Source organism: Seriola aureovittata, chromosome 3, assembly GCF_021018895.1.
Source record: "Seriola aureovittata isolate HTS-2021-v1 ecotype China chromosome 3, ASM2101889v1, whole genome shotgun sequence".
NCBI lineage: Eukaryota > Metazoa > Chordata > Actinopteri > Carangiformes > Carangidae > Seriola > Seriola aureovittata.
Genome location: NC_079366.1, coordinates 23,263,529 through 23,287,422, shown reverse-complemented (window position 1 = coordinate 23,287,422; position 23,894 = coordinate 23,263,529). Strand labels below are relative to the sequence as shown.

Here is a 23,894-nt window from a genome sequence, read left to right as displayed (position 1 = left end):
ATGGATATTGTTGCAATTAATCATTAACATCTAGACATGAGTACCCTGACTGAACTGTTGTTGTGTGCATTAATTGTTTTCTGGGCAGTGTGGAGTTACTGGCAAAATAAAATTGAGAGGTGCACTTTGGGTTTGACCTCCAAATAAAGTGGTAGCTAATGAAGCAAAGTTATTGGCTTGTTTACAAGCTTTTTGATTGTCTGTCTGCACCTGTTTTTGCCCTGTATGAATCATTTTTAGTGATGGTGATGGATTCGTCCAACAGATTACTTTTGCAGATGTATGAAACTTTATAGGTTTCGTTTTTGGAGCATTCAAAACTCATATAATGCTTGGAGTTCAATGCAATGCTTCCAATGTGTTATGTAAAACCTAGGATTAATGCCTAACTCCTCCTGTGCTGATTTCAAGGTAACATGTCAAAAAGAGACAGAGATGATAGTGTGATAAAATAATAGATGAGAGATAACATCAAAGAACGTCAGACTGCCTGCTGAGGAAAGGAATGTTCTACTACTCAGAGCTGAACATGGTGGAGTCGTCAAAACGTCCCCAATGTGTTGAAGTGGTCTGTCAAAATATTATCACGTCTTTATTACGTTACAATTTCTTCATATCTCGAGGAAGGTTTTCTTCTCCAGCGAGCTGCTGCTGTACTAGTATGAACATATCTGATGCGAGCAAATTTTAGAAGTGTAGACTCATTTCAAGACTTGTCTTTATTCCAAATCATAGTGTAGAGGAAATAATAATAAACCCATGGAGTGTGGGTGTAGTTTGCCTGTAAAAAGTGCCCCTACTTTATTTTATATTTCTCCTACACATCGCAATAATGTTTGTTGATAACACTAACACACTTTCCACTGTACTATTGTAGATTTCCTTTTTTGGGGGGGGGGCTTTTATTTGATACGGACAGTGGGGACAGACGGGAAATGTCCACATACTTTTGGCCTTGTAGTAAAAATCCAAAGAGATGACCACCATAAAAGACACGCAGGCTCATACACCTAATTAAAGCCATAAAGAGTTTATTTATATAACATATAAATTATCTGAACTAGTATGTAGTTACTACAGAGCTTCAATTTTCTTTCAGCTGATATCACAACTGTGTGGGGAGGGCAATGTTACATCATGGCCTAAAGAAAGAAATTCTTAGACTGATGCATTTGCTGTATGTAATCAAAGGTCCATCGCCCTCTTTCACAAAACACTTACATTTTAGATTTCTATCATTAGTTCCTCCAAGGAAAGGATACTGTTTTATCTGACTTTGACACTTTAGTTCTCCATGTCTCTATGGAAAGATCACTGTTGAATCCTGTCAGGAGATGGTCGGAGAATCTCGTACATTATCAGATTTTGTGTCCATCTCTCAGCTGTGGTGAGCAAGCCCGGCAGCAAACTCCACCAACGTACGTGTTGGTCTTCCCGACATGCCTTTCCTCAGATAAGGAACTTCATCTTTGTTACTCATCACACCAGCGATGTCCAGATGAGCCCAATGAGGAGCTGTGACAAACTCTCTCAGGAATGCAGCTGCTGTGCACGCGCCGCCAGAGCTAGAGAGAAATCAACAGGCATAACAATCAAATGCAGGAAATAAAGACCAATAGACTTTCTCTGATGCCTCTAGCGGGAGCCGCGGACGCTCGCTGAGTGTAGCGGGATACGTACCGGCTGTACTTGCCGATGTTGTTGAGGTCAGCCAGCTGGCTGTCAGTCACCTGTCTGGTGTAGTGCTGGAACAGAGGCATCCGCCATACTCTGTCACCTGTCACAACACTGGCCTACGACACACACAGAGAAATGCCATTCGTCAACACAGGACCTGAGAGTCTGCAAGATGTTGTGTGAGTTTATTGTGCACACACAGTACCTTGTGCAGCTGCTCCCAGAGCCAGTCAGAGTTTGTGAATACTCCAGTTGCAGCTGAGCCAAGAGCAACATCCATCGCACCTTGAAGACACAAGAAGACACAAAAATTACTATTTAAAAATTATACCAGCATACATTTAGTTTAATCGTACAAAACTATAAGGTGGCTTTAACACCGAAAGTTCAGTTCAGTTGGTCCATTAACACCTCTTTTTTAGTTATGGTACATTTTGTGTTCACACCGACTTATTACCAACAAACCAAGAGCTGGGAACATGGAGTCATTCAGACTCAGAGACTCAGTGACTGAATTTAGTGCCTTTCATCCTGCATCATCAACACTACATGAACCCACGTAAGGGAATTAATATTAATATTCCACTGAGTCACAGCAAGTCATGCTGCATTCAACTGCACCTTATGTGAGAGCGCTCATAAATAAACATCTGATTAATAGCACAATAAGTCGCGAAGGCAACTGGACCTCGTACGTCATGAATGGTGACCAAAAAGTAGTCGCAACTGTGCCAGATAAGTTGTGTGTGCAAAGCACTAACTCATGAAAATCTCACCTGTTAGCGTAGCAACATTGACAATGGCTCTGGGGCTGAATGTGTGTCCATAAAAGAGTGCGTCAGCGAGAACCAGTCTTCCCTCTGCATCTGTATTGTCAACCTGTATGTGGAACAGTACAAATCCATTCAGCTGTACACACGCATACAAATGTGCAAATGTGTATAATTTCATCATGGATTTCACCCACCTGGATTGTTTTTCCATTCTTGGCTGTTACAACATCACCAGGTTTAGTTGCCTTTCCACTGGGCATGTTCTCACACAGAGGAGCCAGACCTGATTGAATCATACACAGCAGAAAGGCAGGCTGAGACATTTGTTTTCACTTTGACATAAACCAAACATATTTTATCTGTTTATAGGTGTCAAAAAAAAGCATCATCATCTACTGTGATTCAGTGTAAAAACATAAAATACTCACTTACTGTACAAACAAACGGTGTTAGAGTGGATTTAATGTCATGAAACTCACCAATGATGTTGACCGGCAGTTTCAGAGCCGCTGCTGTGACAATGGATGCACACACGGTGGCAGCTCCGCCCATGTCAGCTCTCATTGCATCCATGGAGGGAGACGGCTTCAGAGAAATGCCACCACTGCAGTCACACAGAGAGAAGGGGACAGATGGTCTTGATGAGAGCACTGTATTGCTTAAATGAGGTCAGAAGTACGAGTGGTCCATTAGATATCCTAGTGAGCTGGAGTATGTATTGTTACAGTTTACCTGTCGAAGGTGATGCCTTTGCCCACTAAGAGCAGCGGGGCCTGAGTGCTGTCAGGTGAACCGTTGTAATGCAGCTCCAGGAAGACAGGGGGCTCCTCTGAGCCTTTGGAAACACTGAGAAACGCTCCCATCTGTTGCTCCTCTATCCAAGCCTGGGATCTGCATAAAACATGAATTGTTAAGACAAATCCTCTTTCATCTCATCCACCTCAAAACACTAACAACCATACTTCGTTTTTGCAGTTTGAATACTACAGAGCAGCCTGACTGAAGACTTCCCCAAGTATTCAGCCTCACATTTTTCTCTCATGTTGCTGCTACCATCAGGTCATCCTTTGTTATGGTGCATATCTGTTGCCAGCTGTGTTTCTGAAGGATATAAACTATCAACTTAGAGTGGATTCATAAGTGCTGCTAGATCTGACTGGGGCTGCAACTACAATTATTTTATTAATCGATGAATCCTTACATCTATATCATGTGAGAAAATAGTTAAAAAAAAAAAAAAAAATTGCCCATCAACATTCAGTTTACCATGATAGAAAACAGGGAAAAGCAGCAAATCCTCACAACTAAGAAGCTGGAGCTGGAGGATGTTTGGCATATTAGCATGAAAAAATGTCAGTTGCTGATTAATTTTATATCAACTGACTAATCGATTAATTGTTTCAGCTCTATATTGACAGTTTCCAGACCAATACATTTTTTTTAACTTTCAAAAATATTATAACATATTTTGTGATTAAATTAAACAGTATACATAAACGTCAAAATTAGTAAAATTTTCCCCAAATGATCCTAAATCAGGTCGATATTTATCTTCCCACCAAAAGTTTTCCCAATCAAACCAGTCCAATATCTGAAGATGTTGGATTTGTGTGTCCCACAGTGCCTTGAAAACTCATTGATTAAAAAGTATATATGTCTAAAATACCCTGCAATAATGCGGCAAAGTTAAATTCTCTGTTTCCCATGTCTTAGTTGCACTTACTTCAACTGACAGATACAAACACTGTAGACAAATCATAAACGGTCGCACTGTAAATTCCTTTTTCTGAATACTGCGTAAAGTAATGCCAGTGATGATGAATAATGATGATGCACAAACCTCTTATTTATTATGACTCGTCCAGCATGTGGTGCTAGTTTCTCTTCAATGGTGCTGGCAAAAGCAGTGGGAGTGATGTGATTCGCCGGAGCTTCCATTAGTAGCCGTGCCAGGTTTTGGCCTTCTGCAAACACAACTCCTCTCTCCCACCCGGCCAAGTCAGCACTAAGAATAATTACAAACAAATACACTGCATTTATGTGAATTTACCAAAATGTAAACTTGTCCCAGTTTTAGGTTATATTTGTCAGTCTACCTTCCAAGAAGCTGCGTTGTTACTTTGGTCTTCTTCTTTGATTTGAGTTGGTCATAGTGAAACAAGCCCAGAACGGCACCTTCTGCTGCCGACTGGGTATCACCGCAGCCGTCCACCTCCACGTGGTTCACCTCCAGGTCCTGAAGTAACCTGCAGCCGGCTGAGTGCACACACAGAATCACACACAGATATGAGCCAACTCCAGGAAAATCCTCCACGTAACCGGTGCTGACACGAGCAGAGGCGATGTCTCTTACCTGACACTGCCTGTCTGATGTTCTCCTTGCCGGTGTCCCAGTTCTCTGTCCCACTCACTCCTGGGTTGTCCTTCCCCAGCCCCACTACTGCGACACAGGGGAAGTCCTGGAGAGGATGCAGAATAGATGTCATTACTCTGATGCTGTCATGTCATGGATTTTTCTTAATCTCACGTCACACTTTCTTACCTTGTGGATTCCATAAAATATTCTGCTCTTGCCTTTCTTGAGCGCAGGTCCAGAGCTGGAAAATTCATAACAGAAGTTTATGAAATACAACAGTGAACAGAGCAGACATCAATCTGGAACAAGTGAGTTAAATATAGTGTTTTTCCCATATGGATTAGTAATGTACTATTATGCTTTGCCTTAACAGTGCTACTTTTGGTCTGTACCTGACTTGACTTCACACAACCTTGAGAAATTGTACATAGTCTGAAATCTAATTCTCCTGATTATATCTCTGCAAGGCATTTTAGGATCCCCATATCACTGGGACAGATGTCAACACGAAATTGGTTCAGTAATTGTGGCATGTGAAAAAGTTTGGGCAGCCTAAGTTTGTACATAGCTACAGGGGATGCACTGACTTCTTTTCTCTTTAATAATCAGCAAAATATGTCACCTGCTCAGACTTTTGCATACAACTGCGCACTGTCAGTTTACAGGTATGAAGACTCACATTTTCAGTAGTTCAGAGAGTTTTCCAGAGAGAGCTTGGTCAAACCCTGCAGCTGCCTCTGTCAGATGAAGGCTGCCCTCCTCTCCCTCCTTCTCAAACACTCCCAACACCAAACCCTGCAGAGACACACAACAAACACTGTAGGAGAAAACAAACACTCAAAGACAAACACACACCACACACACTGATGCTCACACAAATACAACTCCAGACCAACTCAGAACAGAACTGAATAAAGACACAGCTGTTTCTTAGTGTCTGACAGGCTCCTCACCTTTCTCTGGTTCAGAGTCTGTGATGCCGAAAACGACCTGCAGTGGCTCGTGCGCACCGTGGTCTGCACGGCTCTCCTCAGAAGAAGCATTGTCATCTGTTGGACATTAATGGACTGACAAAAAAAATGAATTACTGATTCAGAGAGTTAAAGGTCGTAAACATGTGCAGAAGGTAGCCGAACGGACGGACGTAACACCGTCGCGTTTTTGATTATGTCACCAACAAGCGACGAAGACGGATCACTGTCGCCACCAGGCGGCAGGAGCGGGTTAAAACCGGTTTCTCCTCTAAGCATCAATATATTTCTGTGCATTAGGTATGTGAAAGCTTCATTTTATGTCAACACTTTGTGTATTGTGAATATTTCACCTTTATACAGTATCATATTAAAATAGATAAATAAATATAATTAAAAAGAGAAAGAAAAAGTCTGAAAACCACACCAAGCACAATAGAATAAATGTAGTCAATCAGCCAGTTATCAATATGAGTAAGTCTCCAAATAATCAGGTGTAATTTGAGAGAACATTATTATTATTTGGGAGGTCTCCAAAAATAATTTGCATCAACATTTCCACATAAAAATCTTTCATCAATTTTTCATTTTTTAAAGGGAGAGACAATATTATTCCCTACTGTTGACATATAGAAAATTTAGGTCATAAATCTAACAAAACACGGACTAAGAAGAATAAGAAATATGCACTGTAAAGTAATTGTTTATTGTTTATTTTATGTTATACAATAAATATGTTTGTCAGAGGTTTGTTAGTTTCCAGCTCCGGTTTCCCTGAGTAAGAGAACGTCTCGAAGCAAAGACATGATGACATGCAGCCAACTCAACACATGAGAGTGCAACCAATCTATTACTTTTCGTACAGTAAATGTTCTTTAACTATGGCCAAACCCATTATTTGCATTAATTTTTTTTTTTAAATGTGTACAAAATAATTCTTATTTTGACCTGCATAGCAGCCAACTACTTCAAATGTGAACAACTTTTGTGACCAATTTTCTGAAGTTAAGTACGTTTAAAGAAGCTCTTATGTAAGCCCCTCACTCACTATGAAGTAAATGTTCATGCGTAACTTTCTGGTAGTAAAGATAATTGCTGTAAACGATTCATTTCAAATCCTTCAGACTTTAGACTTCTTATTCTGAGAACCATAACAAATCAGTTACTGACATCCCATACATTTACACATGCAGCTATAGACAGAATATACAGCACAGGACGTCCAGAGCTCAAAGCCCGAGTTTGGGATGCAGGACACTTTGTTTCCATTAATGTGGACGAGGATTAGTTAGTTCAGTCTTATCTCCTTTGAGCAAGCAAATAGACCTGAAGACCTGCTGTTACTGTGATCACAACTGCTGGTAGTGTTTGAGAATACAAGTGACCAGTGACTTGACATTTGTAGCCACTTATCATAAATAGTGTAAAATCTGTATAGAGTTCGGTTGTGATTCAGAAATGTGTGCAGTGTGGTGGGGCAGCCTCCAGCACGTCGTGAGTCCGACTTGTCCACAGTCTCTGTCAGGATGGTCAGTGTCTCCTGTGTGTGCCTGTGTGCTGCGATCCCTCTGGTGGTGTACATTATAACTGCTTGGCATACATTAATTTTCGAGGGAAATATTTTGAAAATAACTGCTGATTACATTGTTTTTCCTAACAGATCAATATATTCTTCTGAAAAATCTCCAGTGTTTGCATCTGATGAAACCATCATCTTGTTTTGTGTTACAGGGGAAAGTTTTGTGGGCCACATGCTACCTGTGCTTGGCGACATCAACGTCCTCTTTTATTTTATTAAACTTAATATTTACTTAATGTTTTATTTTTGTACATCATTTTGCACTACTGTATCTACAGGGTCCATTGCATGTCTGTCTGTAATGGAAGAGGAATTTCTTTTCTGTTGCGCTTCCTGGGGTTCCTCTTGACTTGACTGTTCATCTACTCCAAAAGTGTAATCCACTCCAACATTTGAACAGCTGCCTTACAGCCCAGGCGGCTTTTTGAGGAAGCAAGTCAACACTTTTGTCCAGATAACTGTCACTGACAAATCATGATGTTTTTTTCTAGTGTCAGTTTAAGTAAAAATCAATCATGAGGCTAAATTGTGATTATATAATGAGCCTAAGGGGCCAACCATAAGTGCTGAAAGTGCTAAAATGTTGCGTCTTGTTTGGTCCTTCAGTAGAGCAGGTCCAGAGCAGAGATGGTGGGTTCTTCAGGTTTCTTGATCTCTGGTTTGGGCAGCTTGAACCGGCTCATGGCGACCACTCCACAGACGGCAAAGTGAGTCGTAACACTGCCTACACCCAGCCAGAAGGACCAGTCCAGGCTGTCATCCAGGACCACAAGGACAAAGAGGTTCTCTTGATAGTTTGCCACCCGCTCGGTCAGACTGTGCTGCTTCATAGCTGCCAGGAAACACAAAACACCCAGGGCACCGAAAAAAGCTGAAAAGAAATACAAAATGAGTTGGGCAAAATAAATGGATTTCTCACAAGCCAAGAACTGGGATAGAAGCTAGTGCACTCAGTCGCAAAAAAAAAGAAAGAAAGGAAATGCAGAGCAGGGAAATGAAAAACAAAGCAATATTTGAGGGACAGAATAAAGACAAAGTCCCCTCACATACCAGCAATGACGTTCCACAGGTAGAGTCCTTTGTGCCCCTTGATGCTCTGGTAGGGAACCTTGCGTGCGTTGTAAATACAGAAAGACAGACTGACCAGAGCGAAGCCAATGGCCACCAGCAAGAAGAGGATCACCATCATGTGAAGGCCACTGTTCAATGTTCGTATGAGCTTTGGGAAAACTGGACAGTCGGACAGAAAACAGAGAAAAAACACACATCATCAGCCCTGCAAAATGAGTTGTTTGAGACAAAATGAAGAAACTGAGAAACACACTCAACGGCCACCAGATTAATTGTCATTCTTGGCAGCAACCAGAAATAGAGTACGTGAGGAAGTGGGAAGGTTGCTGATGTGAAAACGTGAACAGGTGAATATAATGTGTGGATGCAGTATATTGTCCCTGTTATTGCACACGTTTCATATTAGACAAGAAGCTGGAGTTGTGTGCCACATAAACAACGCCGGTGCATGTGTGCCATTGGCAGAAAAATGAACAATAGTGTCCTTAGAGTCAGAAGATCCATGTAGAAGTTGATCATATTTTAAATGACTATTTAGGCACAGATTAAGGGAGTCTTACTTGCCAGAAAATGTTGGAGCATGACGTTCTCTGGTAATTGTATTTATGTGCTGACAGAATCATATTGCATATGATGTTATTTTTGATCTAATAATTTAATTTGAAATTTAATCACCTAAAGTTATTTAATAAGTTTGCATTGTGATATTTAAGTCAGTAGTATGTCTGAATGTTTGCAGTACATTTGGAGGTGGCAGCAATGTATCTTAATGTGTGTTTCATTTTTTATAATAAAAGACAGTATCCTCATACCTACGTTTAAATGCTTTCAAATGTATCAATAGTGTAGTTTGTCATGCTTTTATGGTTCATAAGGAGTTCATAGGAAAATAAGCCAGAAAAAGTATTTAAAAGACAGGCAACATAGAATATATAACAATTTACACAGACAAGATTAAATGAGCTTCTATTAAAAAACATGACAGCTAAATTCAATTCTAAGAAACTGGTGTGTATTTGTACTTGATATGTAATTATGTTAATATTTCCACTAAACTATTTCGTCAAATGGAAATATTCTGCTTGATGTCTTGTAAATCATGTTATACAAAGTTTTCCCAAAAATTCCGCCTGATATAGGACTATTTGGTAATTTTGGAAACTCTCCAAGACTCGTTTTGCTCAGTATCTAAAGCTGTTGGTGAAGGATCTAAAAGTCATCAAAAATATACAAATTATATTATCTGCATTCATATAATTAGTCTGTATTTCATGATGACTTCATTATGTTTTGAACACAGGAGGAAGGGAATGAGGAGAGAGGAGAGGGCTCACAGAGGCTCATATACTGTATTTGATCTTACTATATATTTTGGAGCGCCGCTTCCCGAGCCCGCACTTCTTGCTCTTTCCTCCCTGGAACAAGCCGTAATAAATGTCCCCGATGAACTGGTCCAGCTCCGGATGGGACGCGTTCACTATCTCCGCTCCGGTTTTACACAGAATCCGTCCGGTGACCCACCGCTCCGTGGACAGGGCCACGACCAAGAGCGCCACAGAGCCGACACAGAGAACCGAGGCCACCGAGAAGGTTATCCGTTTCCACAGAGAAGGCATCTTAGGAGCCCATGGCGCCCCGAGGGAGGTAACAAGACACCCGGCAGCGACCGCGGAGCGCACTCGGCGATCACCATGAGTTTATTCTAGAGTTTGAAAAGTAAAAATAAATCATAATCCGACAAATACGGTTGTTTCACTTGGCGAAATGTTGCATGTATGGACGCATGAGTCACCTGGGAGGAGAAACCGAATCTATGGCGGTCAAAGAGATCCCTTACCGGGAGAAACTCTATCCTTTCCCTGTGCGCCTGGTTTCTGCTCCCTCTCTCTCGCACACAATCCTCTTTATTCAGGGGATGAATTAACCTTTACCAGTTGGTATTTGGAGCTGGAAATGTAATTGGTGACCTTAGTGGTGGCTGCAGCTATAAAATCATGTAAGCACAGTTAATTGTGTCAGAATGACAGATGTGGTCCATTAGAAGACACACACCCGAAAAGGTCAGGTTATGGCACCAATGAGAAATCTCATATGTTATTGTTTGCATGCTCCACTTAATTTAGGTCTATCTTGTGCATATCAGTAACTTACATTTAATAAAGTTGTGTACCTAAGTACAATTGTGAGTCTGCTTTGTGATGCAGTACTTTCTCCTCCACTGTATTATTTATAAATAACGAAATGGTGTGGATACAAGTTTACATTATTCGCAGAAAGTGCAACAGTTTCAGCTCAACCAGACCCAAGTCAGTGCACATGACTACAGCACATTTATTATATGTTGCCCAAAGGTACTAAAACAGTAGTTACTGAAAAGTTGCTAAGTCAGGATTTTGACACAGGGCCCATCCACATGACAAGGTCTCAAGATGAGGGGGAAAAAGCAGGATCAGCCTTGAGGCCAGGAGCAGGGGACGGCTTATGGGGCCCCAGCTCCAGATGTTTTCCCAAAAGCCCTGAATCTTTTATGAAGTTCATGGTATTTATAAGTGTGCACCACCTCAATGTACTATGCATTTAATATTTTTACATCTTCAGTTTATGATCAAAAATATTAAAACTATTTTTGTTTTATTTTGTTTTTAGTGTAGGACATTTCCAGGAATAAATGAGTGGAGCTGAGAGAGTTAAAGAAGAAGAGAGGTTGAGGCAATCAGAACAGAGTGATAAAGAATAGATCAAATAAAATACTGTACGATAATATTACAGTACATGTTCATGTTGTTTATCCTATGATGCTATTCCTTAAAGAAATTTAATATTATTTGAATAAATGTTGGCTTAATATTCAGTTGAGAGTATGAAGGAATTTTCTTGGCCTTGTTGTGGATCCATGGCTGCTCAGTTAGAGCTGCACATATAATTGTCCTATAATTGCTATATATGCTCTATTTGCTTTAGATTTGTCATCTAAACATAAAATCTGTGAACTCTACTCCAGCATAGTGTAACAAAAGTGGGTTTCAAGATGATGCTGTTTATGCCAAATTATTTCCCCACCTATGTCATGTAAATTTAACCTAGTAACATCAGACAATCAGACAACAGGGAACAATTAGATTCAAAATATGATGCGGGCTCTGGATGATTTTTTTCTCCTGGGAAACTATCATGTTTTCCCCAAATGATGTACAATGGCTTGATACAGTGAATAGTGCATGTAGCTGCTGTGAATGGGGAAAGAAATTCCCAAGGGGAGCATGTCCCCTCAATATAGAGTTAAGTTGGGGTGAAGCCCTGAATGTTTACAATGTCTGACTACACCCCCGCTTGAGGCCCTTATCATTTTTTAGCTTTTAAGGTGCTTTACTGATGTAAATTACCATTTGAGGTATTTTATCCTGTATGTTTTATAGTCTTATTCTGAAATATAATCCCCCCACCTTTTATTCAAGCTGTGATGCGTGATTGTTATACGTTTCATCGTCAACGAAGACGATTTAAAGGAGGAAGAGGGGAAAAGCAATCAGTCAGTTATTAATAATTTATTATCAAGGAGTAAAATGACTTACTGAGCTTTTCATGACACCTGCTGGCGATTTGGTGACACTACGGGGCGTGATGACGTCACGACGTGTGACGCAGATGTCAGTCTCCCAGGCAGCAGCTGAGATCGTTAGGCGAAGATGGCGGACTCGCTGTCGACAGGTCTGGGAGAAGAGAAAGAGAAGGAGAAGGAGGACAGGGAGAGGGACGGAAAGACTGCAAAAACCGAGAGGAGCAAGGAGAAGGACGAAGTCACGGAAACACTGGGGTTCAACGATAAAAATGGCGGCAGTAAGGGCAAGAAACGCAACCTGTCAGGTGAGAGCTAGCCTCGTTTCCACAGCCACAGACCCCCTCAGTTTGACAGCGCTAAGCTAGCTGCTGAAATTATTGTTTTTTTTTGCCTATTATTGTTTATTCACAAGCAAATATGTTTGGGTTAGATTACACTTCTGCACTGTAAGTGTGGTTATCTATGATAATCACCTTTCTTGAGCACGCAGTTGCAATTGTAGTCAGTGGAGTCTCTGCAGCTCAGGGCGCAGCTCAGTGTTGCCTGATTTGCTTAAAAAAAGTAGCTCAGTAGGAGCATAAAATCCACCCAATCGTCATAAAAGTAGTCCAATCTGTAAATTTTATGGACGTTTTTTGTGCATCACATACGTGTAAATGCATCTATGATTAAAACGTTAAAAGGTAACAGCTGTAGCTAAAGATACATAAAGTATAATGTTGCTATGGACTCACTGAGGTAATCTGTGGGATACACCTTAAGTCCCTTATTTTAGCCGATACGTGTTTACATTTTGGAAAATTAGGTAGGCCGAATTTGTTATTAGCAGTTCCTGATTGCTGCGCACCATTGTATGCACCGACACCAGTCAATGACTAAGTTAGAAACTGAAGAAAATTTTAAAAAAGGGGTTATTTTAGAGCAAGTTCTGCACTTATAGGAAGCATCTTTTTCTGTGACGTCTAAGCGGGTTTATGGACGTTTACTTGCGTTATACATTGGAGGCAAAAATATCTGTAAAGCCTAAGTCACATTAAATCTAAAATTATGTGCATCATGTGTTTTTGTTTAGATTTGACTGAGTTATGACACAAATGGCTTTTACACTAGTTGAACTACTTTAATTGCAGCTGATGCAAACTTTGATGGTGTTGACAAGTGGATAAGACTAAAATAATTTTTTGTCGTGCATGCACCTGCCCCTTTCACCTCACACAACGGTATAGTCTCTACCGGCAAACCGCCCAGTCTTGCATTAGTGGCGTTGCAGCGAGTTGGCATTGATCTCAGGGTGTAGCGACCACCTCAGACACTGAGTGTCAAACACTGAGCCTGATTAAAGTAACGTTAGGAGGTTAATTTATGTTGTATGCACCCTTGTTAAAATTGATAGTATCGACTGCAGTGGTGGAATGTAGCTATACATAATAAGTATAATGTTGAGGTTGTACTTTACTTGAATATTTCCCTTTTTATTCTACTTTATACTTCACCACATTTCAGTGTGAAAGTAGAGTAACTCCTACTCAATTATCTAACAGTTTTATCCACTATTTTTCAGATTAGGATTTTAACATTAAGATTTTGTAAGATTTTACATGAAATAAACATATCATAAGCTTATAGCATGTAAGGGCAGATTCTTAGTCAGAAAACATTAGTACACTATGTACAGTGTCAAGTTTGTGAGCTTGTGGTTTTGTGATACAACAAGACATGGATACAACTGATCTAGAATAGACAGCACAAGAGGTGTTGGTGTGGCTGTTTTATTTTTTAACTAAGTCACGTTTTTAACAATCAGAATGTCAGATAGATTCATATGTCAGTCACAGGGGACACTTCTCTTTTACTTTTATAATTTAAGTACATTTTGCTGATAATACTTTTACTTAAGTAGAATTTTGAATACAAGTACTAATACTAACCCTGGGAGAACAAAGCTCCTTCAGAGTTGCAAAAAAACATCCTGCAACTGTTTTCACTGGCTGGGTAGTGGTTCCTGTAAGTAATAAATTGACTTTGATACATAAAATGGTGCAGTGCATCTCTTTTAGACAACAGTGTGTTTCCAAGGCCTTTCCTGTGTCAATATTGCAGTGCCCCCATGCACAAAGTGAGGTTCATAAACAGTTTCCCCATTTTATTGTGGAAGAACTTGATTGACCTGCACGGCTCCCTATCAACTTTGGAACCCTGACTGTGAGCCAGGCCTTATCGCCTAACGTCAGTGGCCAACCTCACTAATGCTCTTGTGGCTGAATGAGAGCAAATCCCTACAGCCAGGTTCCAAAATGTTGTTGTAAACCTTCCCAGAGTAGTGGAGGCTGTTATAGGAGCAGATTACCGTCCATGGTTTTAGTTTTAGTGTAGGTAATTCAGATTTCAAGGGGTTTGCTGAATCTTAATTTTAAGTTGCTTGGTTGATTATTAGCTAAGGACTTATCTTTGTTTGCAGTGGAAATGCACAAGCAGGCAGCCATTATTAACCTCTGGATATAAGTCATCAAAGCTTTTAGGATGGCAGTTATTTGTATCACAAAGGTGTGTGTGTGTGGAGTGGGTGGGTGGTTGGGGGTGTGTGTGGGGGTGGAGGTTCCTTACAATAGACAGGTGATGGTTACATGCTCAAGGAAAAGAGCACAATCTTGATCATGGAGACCTGAGAAAGAATGGTTGGTTTAGTTGGTCTTTATGTATGTTTTCAATGCTTTTTCTCCGTCCTTGTGTATCTAGACTTGTCTCTGGTCAGATTTATAACTACTGAGCTCACCAGAGGCTATTTCCTGGAACACAATGAGGCCAAATACACAGAGCGCAGAGAGAGGGTCTACACTTGCCTCCGCATCCCCAAGGAGCTGGAGAAGGTAAACACGCAAAACATTCACTCTGGAAAATTAAAAATATGTGATAAATACATAAATTCATTTTCCTCTCTCTCTTTCTCTATAGTTGATGACATTCGGCTTCTTCTTGTGTCTGGATGCCTTTCTCTACGTTTTCACGCTGTTGCCCCTCAGAGTTATTCTGGCCCTTTTACGACTCCTCACACTGCCATGCTGTGGCCTCAGGTAAAGTTCACACAGAAGTGTCAGGTGCGCGGGTTTCAAGCAGTTTTCATTAATTGATCTTTGTCCACATTGACGATAAGCATTCAATTAATCATTAAACGCTTTTTCCTGAACACAAGCTTTATTCAAACAATTGACAATTGATTACAGTATTATGATTTACAGTATATTTCTGTACACATTCACTATAAACCACCTCAATACCTCAAGACCTAAAAAAATGACAGTAGAGTCTAATTCATACCTCTCTTACACAGTTTTTACAAAAGTATAATACACATTATAACATGTCATAACATTAAGATGTCTATGTTGTGTGTAGTTCAAGTTATTTAGAAGAGTGTACCCTTTCTCTGGATGAGTTTGAACATCTTTAAACACTACTATTGAAACTGACAAGTATTTTGGTTGGTATTTGGTTTTAAGTAATTTATCAAGCCAAACTTTCAGCCATTCCTATGTGAGGATTTGTTTATTTTTTTGGTTTTATTATCTGTTTGAATTGAATATCTTGGGGCTTCAGGCAATTGGTCAGACTGGTGTTCTGCAAAATTGTGATGGGCACTTTTCTCATTTTTAAAGACTAAACAATTATAAATTATTGAAAAACTAATTGACAAAGTAATTGATAATGAAAATAATAGTTAGTTCCAGCTCTACAAACTGACAGATACATACAGATTTAATGAGTAGTTTCAAATGTCAACATGTAGATTCATAAACAGAAACAGCCATTGCATTATTGTTCTTGACGTCTAGGGGGCAGTAGAGCTCTCTCTGACTGCTCTGACTGAACAGATTATAACAACCTGCTTGTGTTGCTCTCTTCTTCTGTTGTTTTTGTGATTTCCTTCTGCGAATATTTTCTTCATCTGTATTTTGTGTGTGTGTGTTTTAGTGGCTCCCGCCTGCTTCAACCAGCCCAGGTTTGTGATGTGCTGAAAGGCTTCATTATGGTATTGTGTTACTCAATGATGAGCTACGTGGATTACGCCATGATGTACCACCTCATCAGGGGACAGTCTGTCATCAAACTGTACATCATCTACAACATGTTAGAGGTACACTCAAATAATACTTCCCAGTGTTTCTAACTCTGACTGTGCAGTATAGTCAGCCACCCACTCATACACTCTCCTCGCCCTTGTTGTGTTATCAGGTGGCGGACCGCCTTTTCTCATCATTTGGCCAGGACATCCTGGACGCTCTGTACTGGACAGCAACCGAACCCAAGGAGAAGAAGAGAGCGCACATCGGCGTGATTCCTCACTTCTTCATGGCCGTGCTCTATGTCTGTATCCTCTCTGAGAAGGATGGTGGTTGTTGTTACCAGTTTGTGTATCTTTGTAAGATTGTATGCTTCTGTACATGAGCTGATAAACAACATAGAGAAAAATAGAGATGTCTACAACAGTTTTAATAGTCAATTAAATCATTTAAGTAGTTGAATCAGTGATTCCTGCTTCTAAACTGTGAGTTACTAAATACCTTTTCATTTTGGACTGTCCCATAAGAAAAGTTATTTGAAGATGAAAACTTAATATTAATATTTAACAATTCCAGACATTTTATAGACCAAACAATTAGTCAGTTAATTGTAAAATAATCAGCAGATTAATCAATAATCAAATAATCATTAGTTGCAACCCCACACAGCTTTTCTTCAAACTACTAGTGCATACTAGTAAATGTGTATCAGATAAAAAACACAGCAGGATGTTTTTTAGTGCAGTCCTCAGTATGTCTTTTCCTTAACATGTTTGTATTCAGTTCTCCATGCCATCCTCATCATGGTTCAGGCCACAACCCTCAACGTAGCCTTCAACTCCCACAACAAGTCTTTGCTCACCATCATGATGTCAAACAATGTAAGTGTGAGGCACACAGCCATATTAACTTGGAGTAAAACGTATGCAGAAATATGCGTTCGGTCATGATATTTTGGGGTTTTCTTGCAGTTTGTGGAGATCAAAGGAAGTGTGTTTAAGAAGTTTGAAAAGAACAACCTTTTCCAGATGTCAAACAGTGGTAAGTGGTCAATAATGTATAAAACAGCCAAATATGTGCCACTTAAATCAGTGTTTTTTGGACATTTTGTGCCTCAGCCTTTGAACTTGGTGATTTAGTACAAGGTAAATTTATGGAATCAAACTCAGCCGCTCTGAGTACAAAGTAGGTTAATCCAGGATTGATTTGTTTGTTTCCCACAGACATAAAAGAGAGGTTCACCAACTACATCCTTCTGCTCATCGTCTGTCTGAGAAACATGGAGCAGTTTTCATGGAACCCTGGTAACTAACAGTGATGTACACATACTGAAATCTACACAGCTGGTTTATCTAAATGACAGTTCAATATGAACACCACTCTGCTCCTCATAAGTCCATCTTCAGGTCCTCTCAATGTGTTTCAGCATTTCACTTTCACTGACTCACTCATATCCACATTATAACTAATATTGAACTGAATATTGACACTGATTCAATGTGTTTGTTTTTAGACCACCTGTGGGTGCTGTTTCCCGATGTAGTCATGGTGATAGCCTCAGAGGTTGCCGTGGACGTCGTCAAGCACGCTTTCATCACCAAGTTCAACGACATCAGTGCTGATGTGAGGCCTCACAGTACAGTACTCCATACAGTTCTTTCACAGTTTAATAATGACACTGGTTAGTTTTTGATGTGTATGCTTGACACTGAGCAAACTCCATCTACGCAAGAAGACTGTGAGATGCAGTTGAAATCTCATCTAGTAAGTGAACATTGAGTTAGGATTATCTCATCCTTCTACAATTTCAAATATCAATAATGAAACTTCAGGCCCGAGAGACCAAAGGTGCTTTCATCTTCATCTACACTGATGTGTCAGTGTTTTACAAACTGGCGTTTTCTCTCTCTCTCTCTCTCTCTCTCTCTCTCTCTCTCACACACACACTATCTCACACACCATCCCACTCACAGCAGATACTCTGTAGTATCAGAAGGAAACTGCCAGGCTTTTTCTTGTATTGTGCCGACCTTGTTCACGTCACCCCTTCGTCTTTCCTTCGTTTTCTCATCCTCTTTGGTTTTCTTCAGGAGTTTTAACCATGTTTATGTAACAGAAACCATCTCCACAAGAAGGGATTAACCCCTTTATCTCCAAACTGTCAAACCTAATCACACAAACCTGACTCACATGTAGTTGGTGTTCAAGCGCTTGTGAATTTATGTTCGTGTGCACATTTTTGTTTTTTTACACTGTATTTAACTGACTTTGCTTTGCCTCATTTTTACTACCTCTACTCTACTACATTTATCCACAACACCAACTAATAAACAGATGAACATATTATGCAGCTTTGGTTTTACGCACACATTTCTCACCTGTAATTTTTATTACCTGGATACGCTCTGCTCATTCCATGTAAATCAGTAACTGCACAATTCTTTGATATTTAGATGTTTTTTCTTTGGCTGACTTGTGTTGTGTTACTCTGTGTCATGTTCCAGGTATACGGAGAATACCGAGCCAGCCTTGCCTTTGACCTTGTCAGCAGTCGACAGAAAAATGTGAGAAAATAAACTTAAACATTAACTTTTTCTCCAAGAAACCATCATGCAAGTTTCAGGCAAACATTTGAAGTTTTCCTCCAGAAGATATCTTGATTTAATTTGTCTTCATCAGCAAGGCTAGACTAGCTGAACTTACTTACTAGCTGCAAAGTTGAGAAAATGTCCACTCATCCCCATCTTTTTTGTTGTAATTTGTTGTGGACTGATTACTGCATATGTTGAGAAACAAGAAAAATGCTGTTTTTTGATGTTTTCTTAGATAATGTGTTAAACGTGTCCACAGGCTTACACAGACTACAGTGACTCAGTATCCAGGAGAATGGGCTTCATCCCGCTTCCCTTAGCTCTGCTGGTCAGTCACTCTTCATGGAGATGTTCATTGCTATTGCTATTATGTTCAATGCATACGGTATAAATCTAACATTTTGTTTGTGTTTTGTTTTTTCAGTTGATCAGAGTAGTGACCAGCTCAGTGAAAATCCAGGGTTCACTCTCCTTTATGTGTGTGCTGCTGTTTTACTTGGGGTAAATGTCAAGTTGTCTTTTCCAAGTTTTGGACACACATCATAGGTTTTATTAGTTCTGCATTTCTCAGGTTTTTTATCAATTCTCTTTGCTTGTTTGCACTTAAATTTTTCTGTGTGTGTTTGTGAACAGGATGATCACTCTAAAGGTGCTCAACAGTATCGTTCTGCTGGGGACATCTTGTGTGTTTGTCAAAGAGGCCAATATGGAAGAAAAGCTCTTCGACCCTCCACCTTCTGTCGTCTCCAGCCGTGCAAACTCCAGAGCTAACCGGACAAAACACGTTCACACTTCACCACAGCAAGGTAGCACTCAAAGTGTCCCTTTTTCTCTTTATTGCTCCCATTTAAACTTGAACATGTTCCCCTGACAAATTCAAAATATGCATTCAAACCTGCCCTCTGATTTACCGAAAAACCCCTGATGCTCCAGCTGCCCTGACAGCTCTGTCAGATTGTTGTTCCAGTGTCATTCTGTCTTTCCCATTGACGTTCCACACAAACACATTTCAGACATTTTTTACCTTCAGACTTCAGTGCTTATATATCATAATATCATATTAACGTGTATGCTGACCAGTATCAGCTTGTGTTGTGCTGGCATTACCTGCAGCATCTTTATGTTTATTTGTCAACAGTAAAAGCAGTGACAGTGACTTCACTCCCTTCAGTCCTAGAGGCTGGATTTCTGGATTTTCACTGGGAAAAAAAGTTAAATAACTTCTGTTGTATTGGACTCTCTGGTCTGGGACCGGAAGCAATTGATGTTGTAATAAAGTAGCTATTCATAACAGTGTTTTTCCTGGCTCAAAACGAGGTGCAGGTGGTGCCATCCTGATCATGTGCATACACATGCATGTGTACTATACCTTCAACTGGCTCAATTGCTTTTTACAAGCAACACATCTTAAGAGTTCTAGCACCTTTCCCAGTGCACCACCACAACGGTGCAATGCTGCAACTGCAGTTACAAATGACAGAAATCCAAAAAGTCCAACACTTGTTAGAAAATAGTGTTTTCCATGAAGAGATTTATAAACTTGTAGCGGCACAAAATTTGACAGTAATTCCCTATGCAGGAAAAACCCTGCATATAATCTACTAACTCAAAAAAAAAGAATGGATTCAGTGTTAAATTACTCTTAAAGTTTCTCATCTATTTACATTGAACTCTCTCTCTCTTGCAAACAGAACCCACAGCAGACAAAGGAGGAATATCACTGGTATCAGACAATGCTCAGCCCACCACCGTCGCAGAAAGCTCTGCTCCCACACTTCCCAAAAGCGACTCGGACACATTCCTGACAACACCTGACGAAGAGGACGATGACAAAATTATCAATGCTGACACAGGACTGGAAGGAGACGGTCTCAAACCCAGAACACCCAAGAAAGACTTGCTGGAGATAGACCGCTTCACCATCTGTGGCAACCGAATAGACTGAACGCCATAGGAACAGCCAGTCAGTGTCCTGGAAACACAGCAAGGTTCAGGGATCAGATACGGGTCAAGGAGCATGCTCAGACCGGACTTATTCTTGTGCATCTGACCCCTGGAGTATTTATTTATTTATTACTGACAAAACCAGCCGTGGCATAAAGCTGTTACACGCATCAGAGGTCGCTTCAGATGTTTCCAGCTGGTCCAGTCCATTTCCCGTTCATCAGGTAGACTGATGATATTCTGTTGTCATCATGGCAACCTGCAGAAATGCAAATTGATTTCAGCAATGCGGAAAACTGGTGTACACAGCTGGAGCGGAGCACAAAGAGAGAAACAAAACTACATATGTGAAATGTTTGTGATCGTAGGAACGTAACAGCTGGACTGTGCAAGTGGGTGTTCAAAAGCACAATCATATGTACAGTGCGGAGTTGTTTTTAGACAGAACAAAAACTTGTCAATTTTTTAATTTTTTAATTTCAAATGTCTGAAAAATTCTAATATTTCAAACAAAGTTTATATGAAAAAAATGAAAAACGTTTTTTCTAGAATCGACCGTGTTCAGCTGCAGGATTAAGACTCACTATCACATGAATACATTGTTGAAAACTCAAAGTCGTTCTACAAACACACACACCAACGCAAATTTAAAGAGATTGTTTTTGAATTGAGTTACTGTGAGGAGCTCAGATGTCCATAGGTGAAGTCCAACACGTTAAACATGGCAGCAGTGACGCTATGTACAGTCTGGCATGAGTGCATTGTGTTTCGGTTACACAGTTTGGACTTTTACTTTTAGACACAGATAAAAGTTTTGAGGTTTTAGTCTCATGCCATTTGTGTTGCTATTTGAAGCACTGAGACAAGACGGTGCCGGTTTGTGAAAGCGCTAGTATTAATTTGAAGTGACCTCCAAGCCAAACAGGTTTGGCAGATATTTCTTTTTAAAGTGATTTTTTTTTTTTTTTCAATATGGTTCATGTGTACTCTCATCACTCAAGCATGCAGCCTCGGATAATCATTACAACAACATAGGCATATAGCAATTTTTATATTGGAAACTGTGATCTTAAGAAATGTCTTGGTGCGGTACCATTGTGTGCTTGCTCTCATTTTGAATTCATGGTGTGTGACACCAGCATCAACTTAAACATGTTTTCTAGTTCTTCATCATTATTTTGACACTGATATGAAAAATAATTAAGATTGTCTGAAGGCGTAGACACAGATGTTAGAGTGAGTCACATCTAAATGACAGGAAAGAGGAAAATATTAGCACTGTAATTGCATGAAAGCAGTGAACGCAGCATTTGCCATAGCGCTGTACTTGAGGAAAAATCAGGTTTGGTCTGTAAAAGTTGTTGGCATTGTTTGGTGTGGTTGGCTTCTGGCTGTGAGCATTGGAAGACACAGGCTTACTAAACAGTCTTGGATGCCGTGAAAGCTTGAGGCATTGTTTAATCAGGTAAGCGTATTAAACAACTCCGTCTGCTCTGAAGTGCCAGGAGTTGCATGTCAGGGGCAAACGTTAAGTCCAACCAAGCTCTCATTTTTGGCTCTCATGTATTATCATTACATGCAAGCCACCGTGCTATACATTTGTTTTGTTTTGTTTTGTTTTTGGAAAAATACCAGGTGATCTTTGAAAAACCCAGAAGCCCTTTTGACAACACTTATTGCTGTTCTGAAGCTTAATGAAAAAGTTTGCTGCCAATAACAATTTTAACCAGTTTTCAAGTCATAGCTCTGTTTTCTTAATCCAGAGTTGCTAGCCAAAAATAGCATATCTCCTTGCTCAATTTGTACTTGAACCAAAATTTAGGTTTTATTATTAGATCTACACTATTTGTCTGTATTGCTGTTTCTTTGTATTAAGTTTTTGTACAAAATAACATGTTTATATTTTTCTTGTGTCGTGCAAAAGTAAGTAAGAAATTAATTAATTTCCAGCTATCTGGGAAGGAATTAGAGTTGCAACTTGAAAAATAGGTTACAAAGGTCTTGCCCAACATAAACTCATAGTGACGTGTGTGTAAATCAACAACTCTTGACTGGGAAACAAACACTTTCAATTACATTGCAGTGCACATCATCAGTTCATCAGCCAAAAAAAATTACTAATTGAGTACAAGTGATGGACAGTGTGGGATTCCCTCTGAACAGAAGAAAATGTTGTTAATGAATGTAAAATGGATGCTAAGCTTTGCTGTGACTCAGATCTAGTGGCTGTACATGGCACAGACCTGGCGTAAGTCGAACCTCACTATAGGAGGACAGTCAATACAGTGACATAACTGCATACTTTCAAATGAAGGATCAAGAGTGTGTATGTGTCAGTATGTATGTGTGTGTGTGTGTGTGTGTGTGTGTGTGTGTGTGTGTGTGTGTGTGTGTGTGAGAGAGAGAGAGAAATTGCAGTGTATGAATGGTTCTCACTGCTTATGTATGAATCAGATATTTGATGTTTTTATTTTTCATGTAGAACCCATCTGTGTAATGCATCTCCTTACATGGTAGAAGGAGAATAAAACAAGATTTTGTTTTGTAACCCTTTGTGATTTGACTGTTTAACCAGTGTGTGTGTGTGTGTGTGTGTGTGTGTGTGTGTGTGTGTGTGTGTGTGTGTGTGTGTGTGTGTGTGTGTGCACGGGAAAACAGTGGCAAGTGTTTCAGTGAAAGGAGTCACTTCAGGCTCTGTTCACAGGGCAAACACTGCCGTCCACTGTTCCCCCTGAATGGGCATTTGGGGGGGGGGGGTGTCTGTCATCACAGACATTCACACACACAGGGGGGGCTTTTTTCTGAAGGTCCAACCCTGATAAATTATCTGCCTCTGGATACATGACTTGCATTTTCCTGATTATCTAGACATATTTCAGGTTTACATTTAACCAGTGTTGTGTAAAGTGCCTGATAAACTTGAGGGGGTGAGAGGTTGGAATAGAGGGCTAACATATCAGAGACTTCAAAGCTATTTTCCCAGACTTAGATAACCGAACTAGACTAACGATAATTTTCAACTGAGTTGGGTTTTCCCTTTTTTGAACTTGAACCTTATTTGTTTGCCAAAATTTCTCTAGCCTTGGCCAGCTATCTGCGCAACCTCAGAGATCAAAGGTCAGTCGTTCAGTGACGAGAGTATAGAGTCAATGACCTGCTTCACATGCATAGGGAGACCCACTGTGATCATGTAGTTTGACTGTCTTGTAAACCAACAGTTTAACAGTACCTGACAGTGCTGAGGTGAGCCGGCATAGTGGAGGACACACATACACAATGAAAATATGTGGCCTTAGCTCTTTATACTTTTTGTAG

The 23,894-nt window shown here is 40.1% G+C and overlaps 3 protein-coding genes across 3 annotated transcripts; 1 reads left to right on the top strand and 2 right to left on the bottom strand.

The window, feature by feature from the left end:
* Positions 1 to 1,009: 1,009 nt before the first annotated feature.
* On the bottom strand, positions 1,010 to 5,970 carry lap3 (leucine aminopeptidase 3). The gene is made up of 13 exons (XM_056371889.1): positions 5,760 to 5,970; positions 5,486 to 5,601; positions 4,993 to 5,047; positions 4,804 to 4,909; positions 4,547 to 4,706; positions 4,291 to 4,455; positions 3,183 to 3,341; positions 2,930 to 3,054; positions 2,645 to 2,733; positions 2,454 to 2,556; positions 1,883 to 1,962; positions 1,681 to 1,793; positions 1,010 to 1,565 (listed from the first exon to the last, which is right to left on the bottom strand). The coding sequence occupies exons 1-13, from the start codon at positions 5,853 to 5,855 to the stop codon at positions 1,379 to 1,381; spliced, it is 1,554 nt and encodes a 517-aa protein (XP_056227864.1). The 5' UTR covers positions 5,856 to 5,970; the 3' UTR covers positions 1,010 to 1,378.
* A 492-nt stretch (positions 5,971 to 6,462) lies between these two features.
* clrn2 (clarin 2) lies at positions 6,463 to 10,569 on the bottom strand. Its single transcript, XM_056372152.1, has 3 exons — positions 9,791 to 10,569; positions 8,407 to 8,586; positions 6,463 to 8,227 (listed from the first exon to the last, which is right to left on the bottom strand). The coding sequence occupies exons 1-3, from the start codon at positions 10,041 to 10,043 to the stop codon at positions 7,959 to 7,961; spliced, it is 702 nt and encodes a 233-aa protein (XP_056228127.1). The 5' UTR covers positions 10,044 to 10,569; the 3' UTR covers positions 6,463 to 7,958.
* A 1,529-nt stretch (positions 10,570 to 12,098) lies between these two features.
* tapt1b (transmembrane anterior posterior transformation 1b) lies at positions 12,099 to 23,127 on the top strand. The gene is made up of 14 exons (XM_056372764.1): positions 12,099 to 12,291; positions 14,723 to 14,853; positions 14,939 to 15,057; positions 15,956 to 16,118; positions 16,217 to 16,352; positions 16,828 to 16,925; positions 17,016 to 17,085; positions 17,268 to 17,348; positions 17,558 to 17,667; positions 18,549 to 18,608; positions 18,895 to 18,963; positions 19,060 to 19,136; positions 19,269 to 19,441; positions 20,327 to 23,127. Exons 1-14 carry the CDS (start codon positions 12,114 to 12,116, stop codon positions 20,578 to 20,580), a joined length of 1,719 nt encoding a protein of 572 aa, XP_056228739.1. The 5' UTR covers positions 12,099 to 12,113; the 3' UTR covers positions 20,581 to 23,127.
* Positions 23,128 to 23,894: the final 767 nt, after the last annotated feature.

Bases quoted from the DNA above. Each gene is read 5' to 3' on its own strand.
- lap3 (XM_056371889.1), bottom strand. From the start codon at position 5,855: ATGACAATGCTTCTTCTGAGGAGAGCCGTGCAGACCACGGTGCGCACG. The intron at 1,963-2,453 runs GTGAGATTTTCA...TGTGTCTTCAAG, and splicing joins CAATGTTGCTACGCTAACAG to GTGCGATGGATGTTGCTCTT. The intron at 1,794-1,882 runs GTACTGTGTGTG...TGTGTGTCGTAG, and splicing joins TCTGGGAGCAGCTGCACAAG to GCCAGTGTTGTGACAGGTGA.
- clrn2 (XM_056372152.1), bottom strand. From the start codon at position 10,043: ATGCCTTCTCTGTGGAAACGGATAACCTTCTCGGTGGCCTCGGTTCTC. The intron at 8,587-9,790 runs GTAAGATCAAAT...CCGACTGTCCAG, and splicing joins GCGGCGCTCCAAAATATATA to TTTTCCCAAAGCTCATACGA. The intron at 8,228-8,406 runs GTATGTGAGGGG...ATTTCTTTTCAG, and splicing joins CCTGTGGAACGTCATTGCTG to CTTTTTTCGGTGCCCTGGGT.
- tapt1b (XM_056372764.1), top strand. From the start codon at position 12,114: ATGGCGGACTCGCTGTCGACAGGTCTGGGAGAAGAGAAAGAGAAGGAG. The intron at 16,119-16,216 runs GTACACTCAAAT...TTGTGTTATCAG, and splicing joins TCATCTACAACATGTTAGAG to GTGGCGGACCGCCTTTTCTC. The intron at 16,926-17,015 runs GTAAGTGTGAGG...GTTTTCTTGCAG, and splicing joins CCATCATGATGTCAAACAAT to TTTGTGGAGATCAAAGGAAG.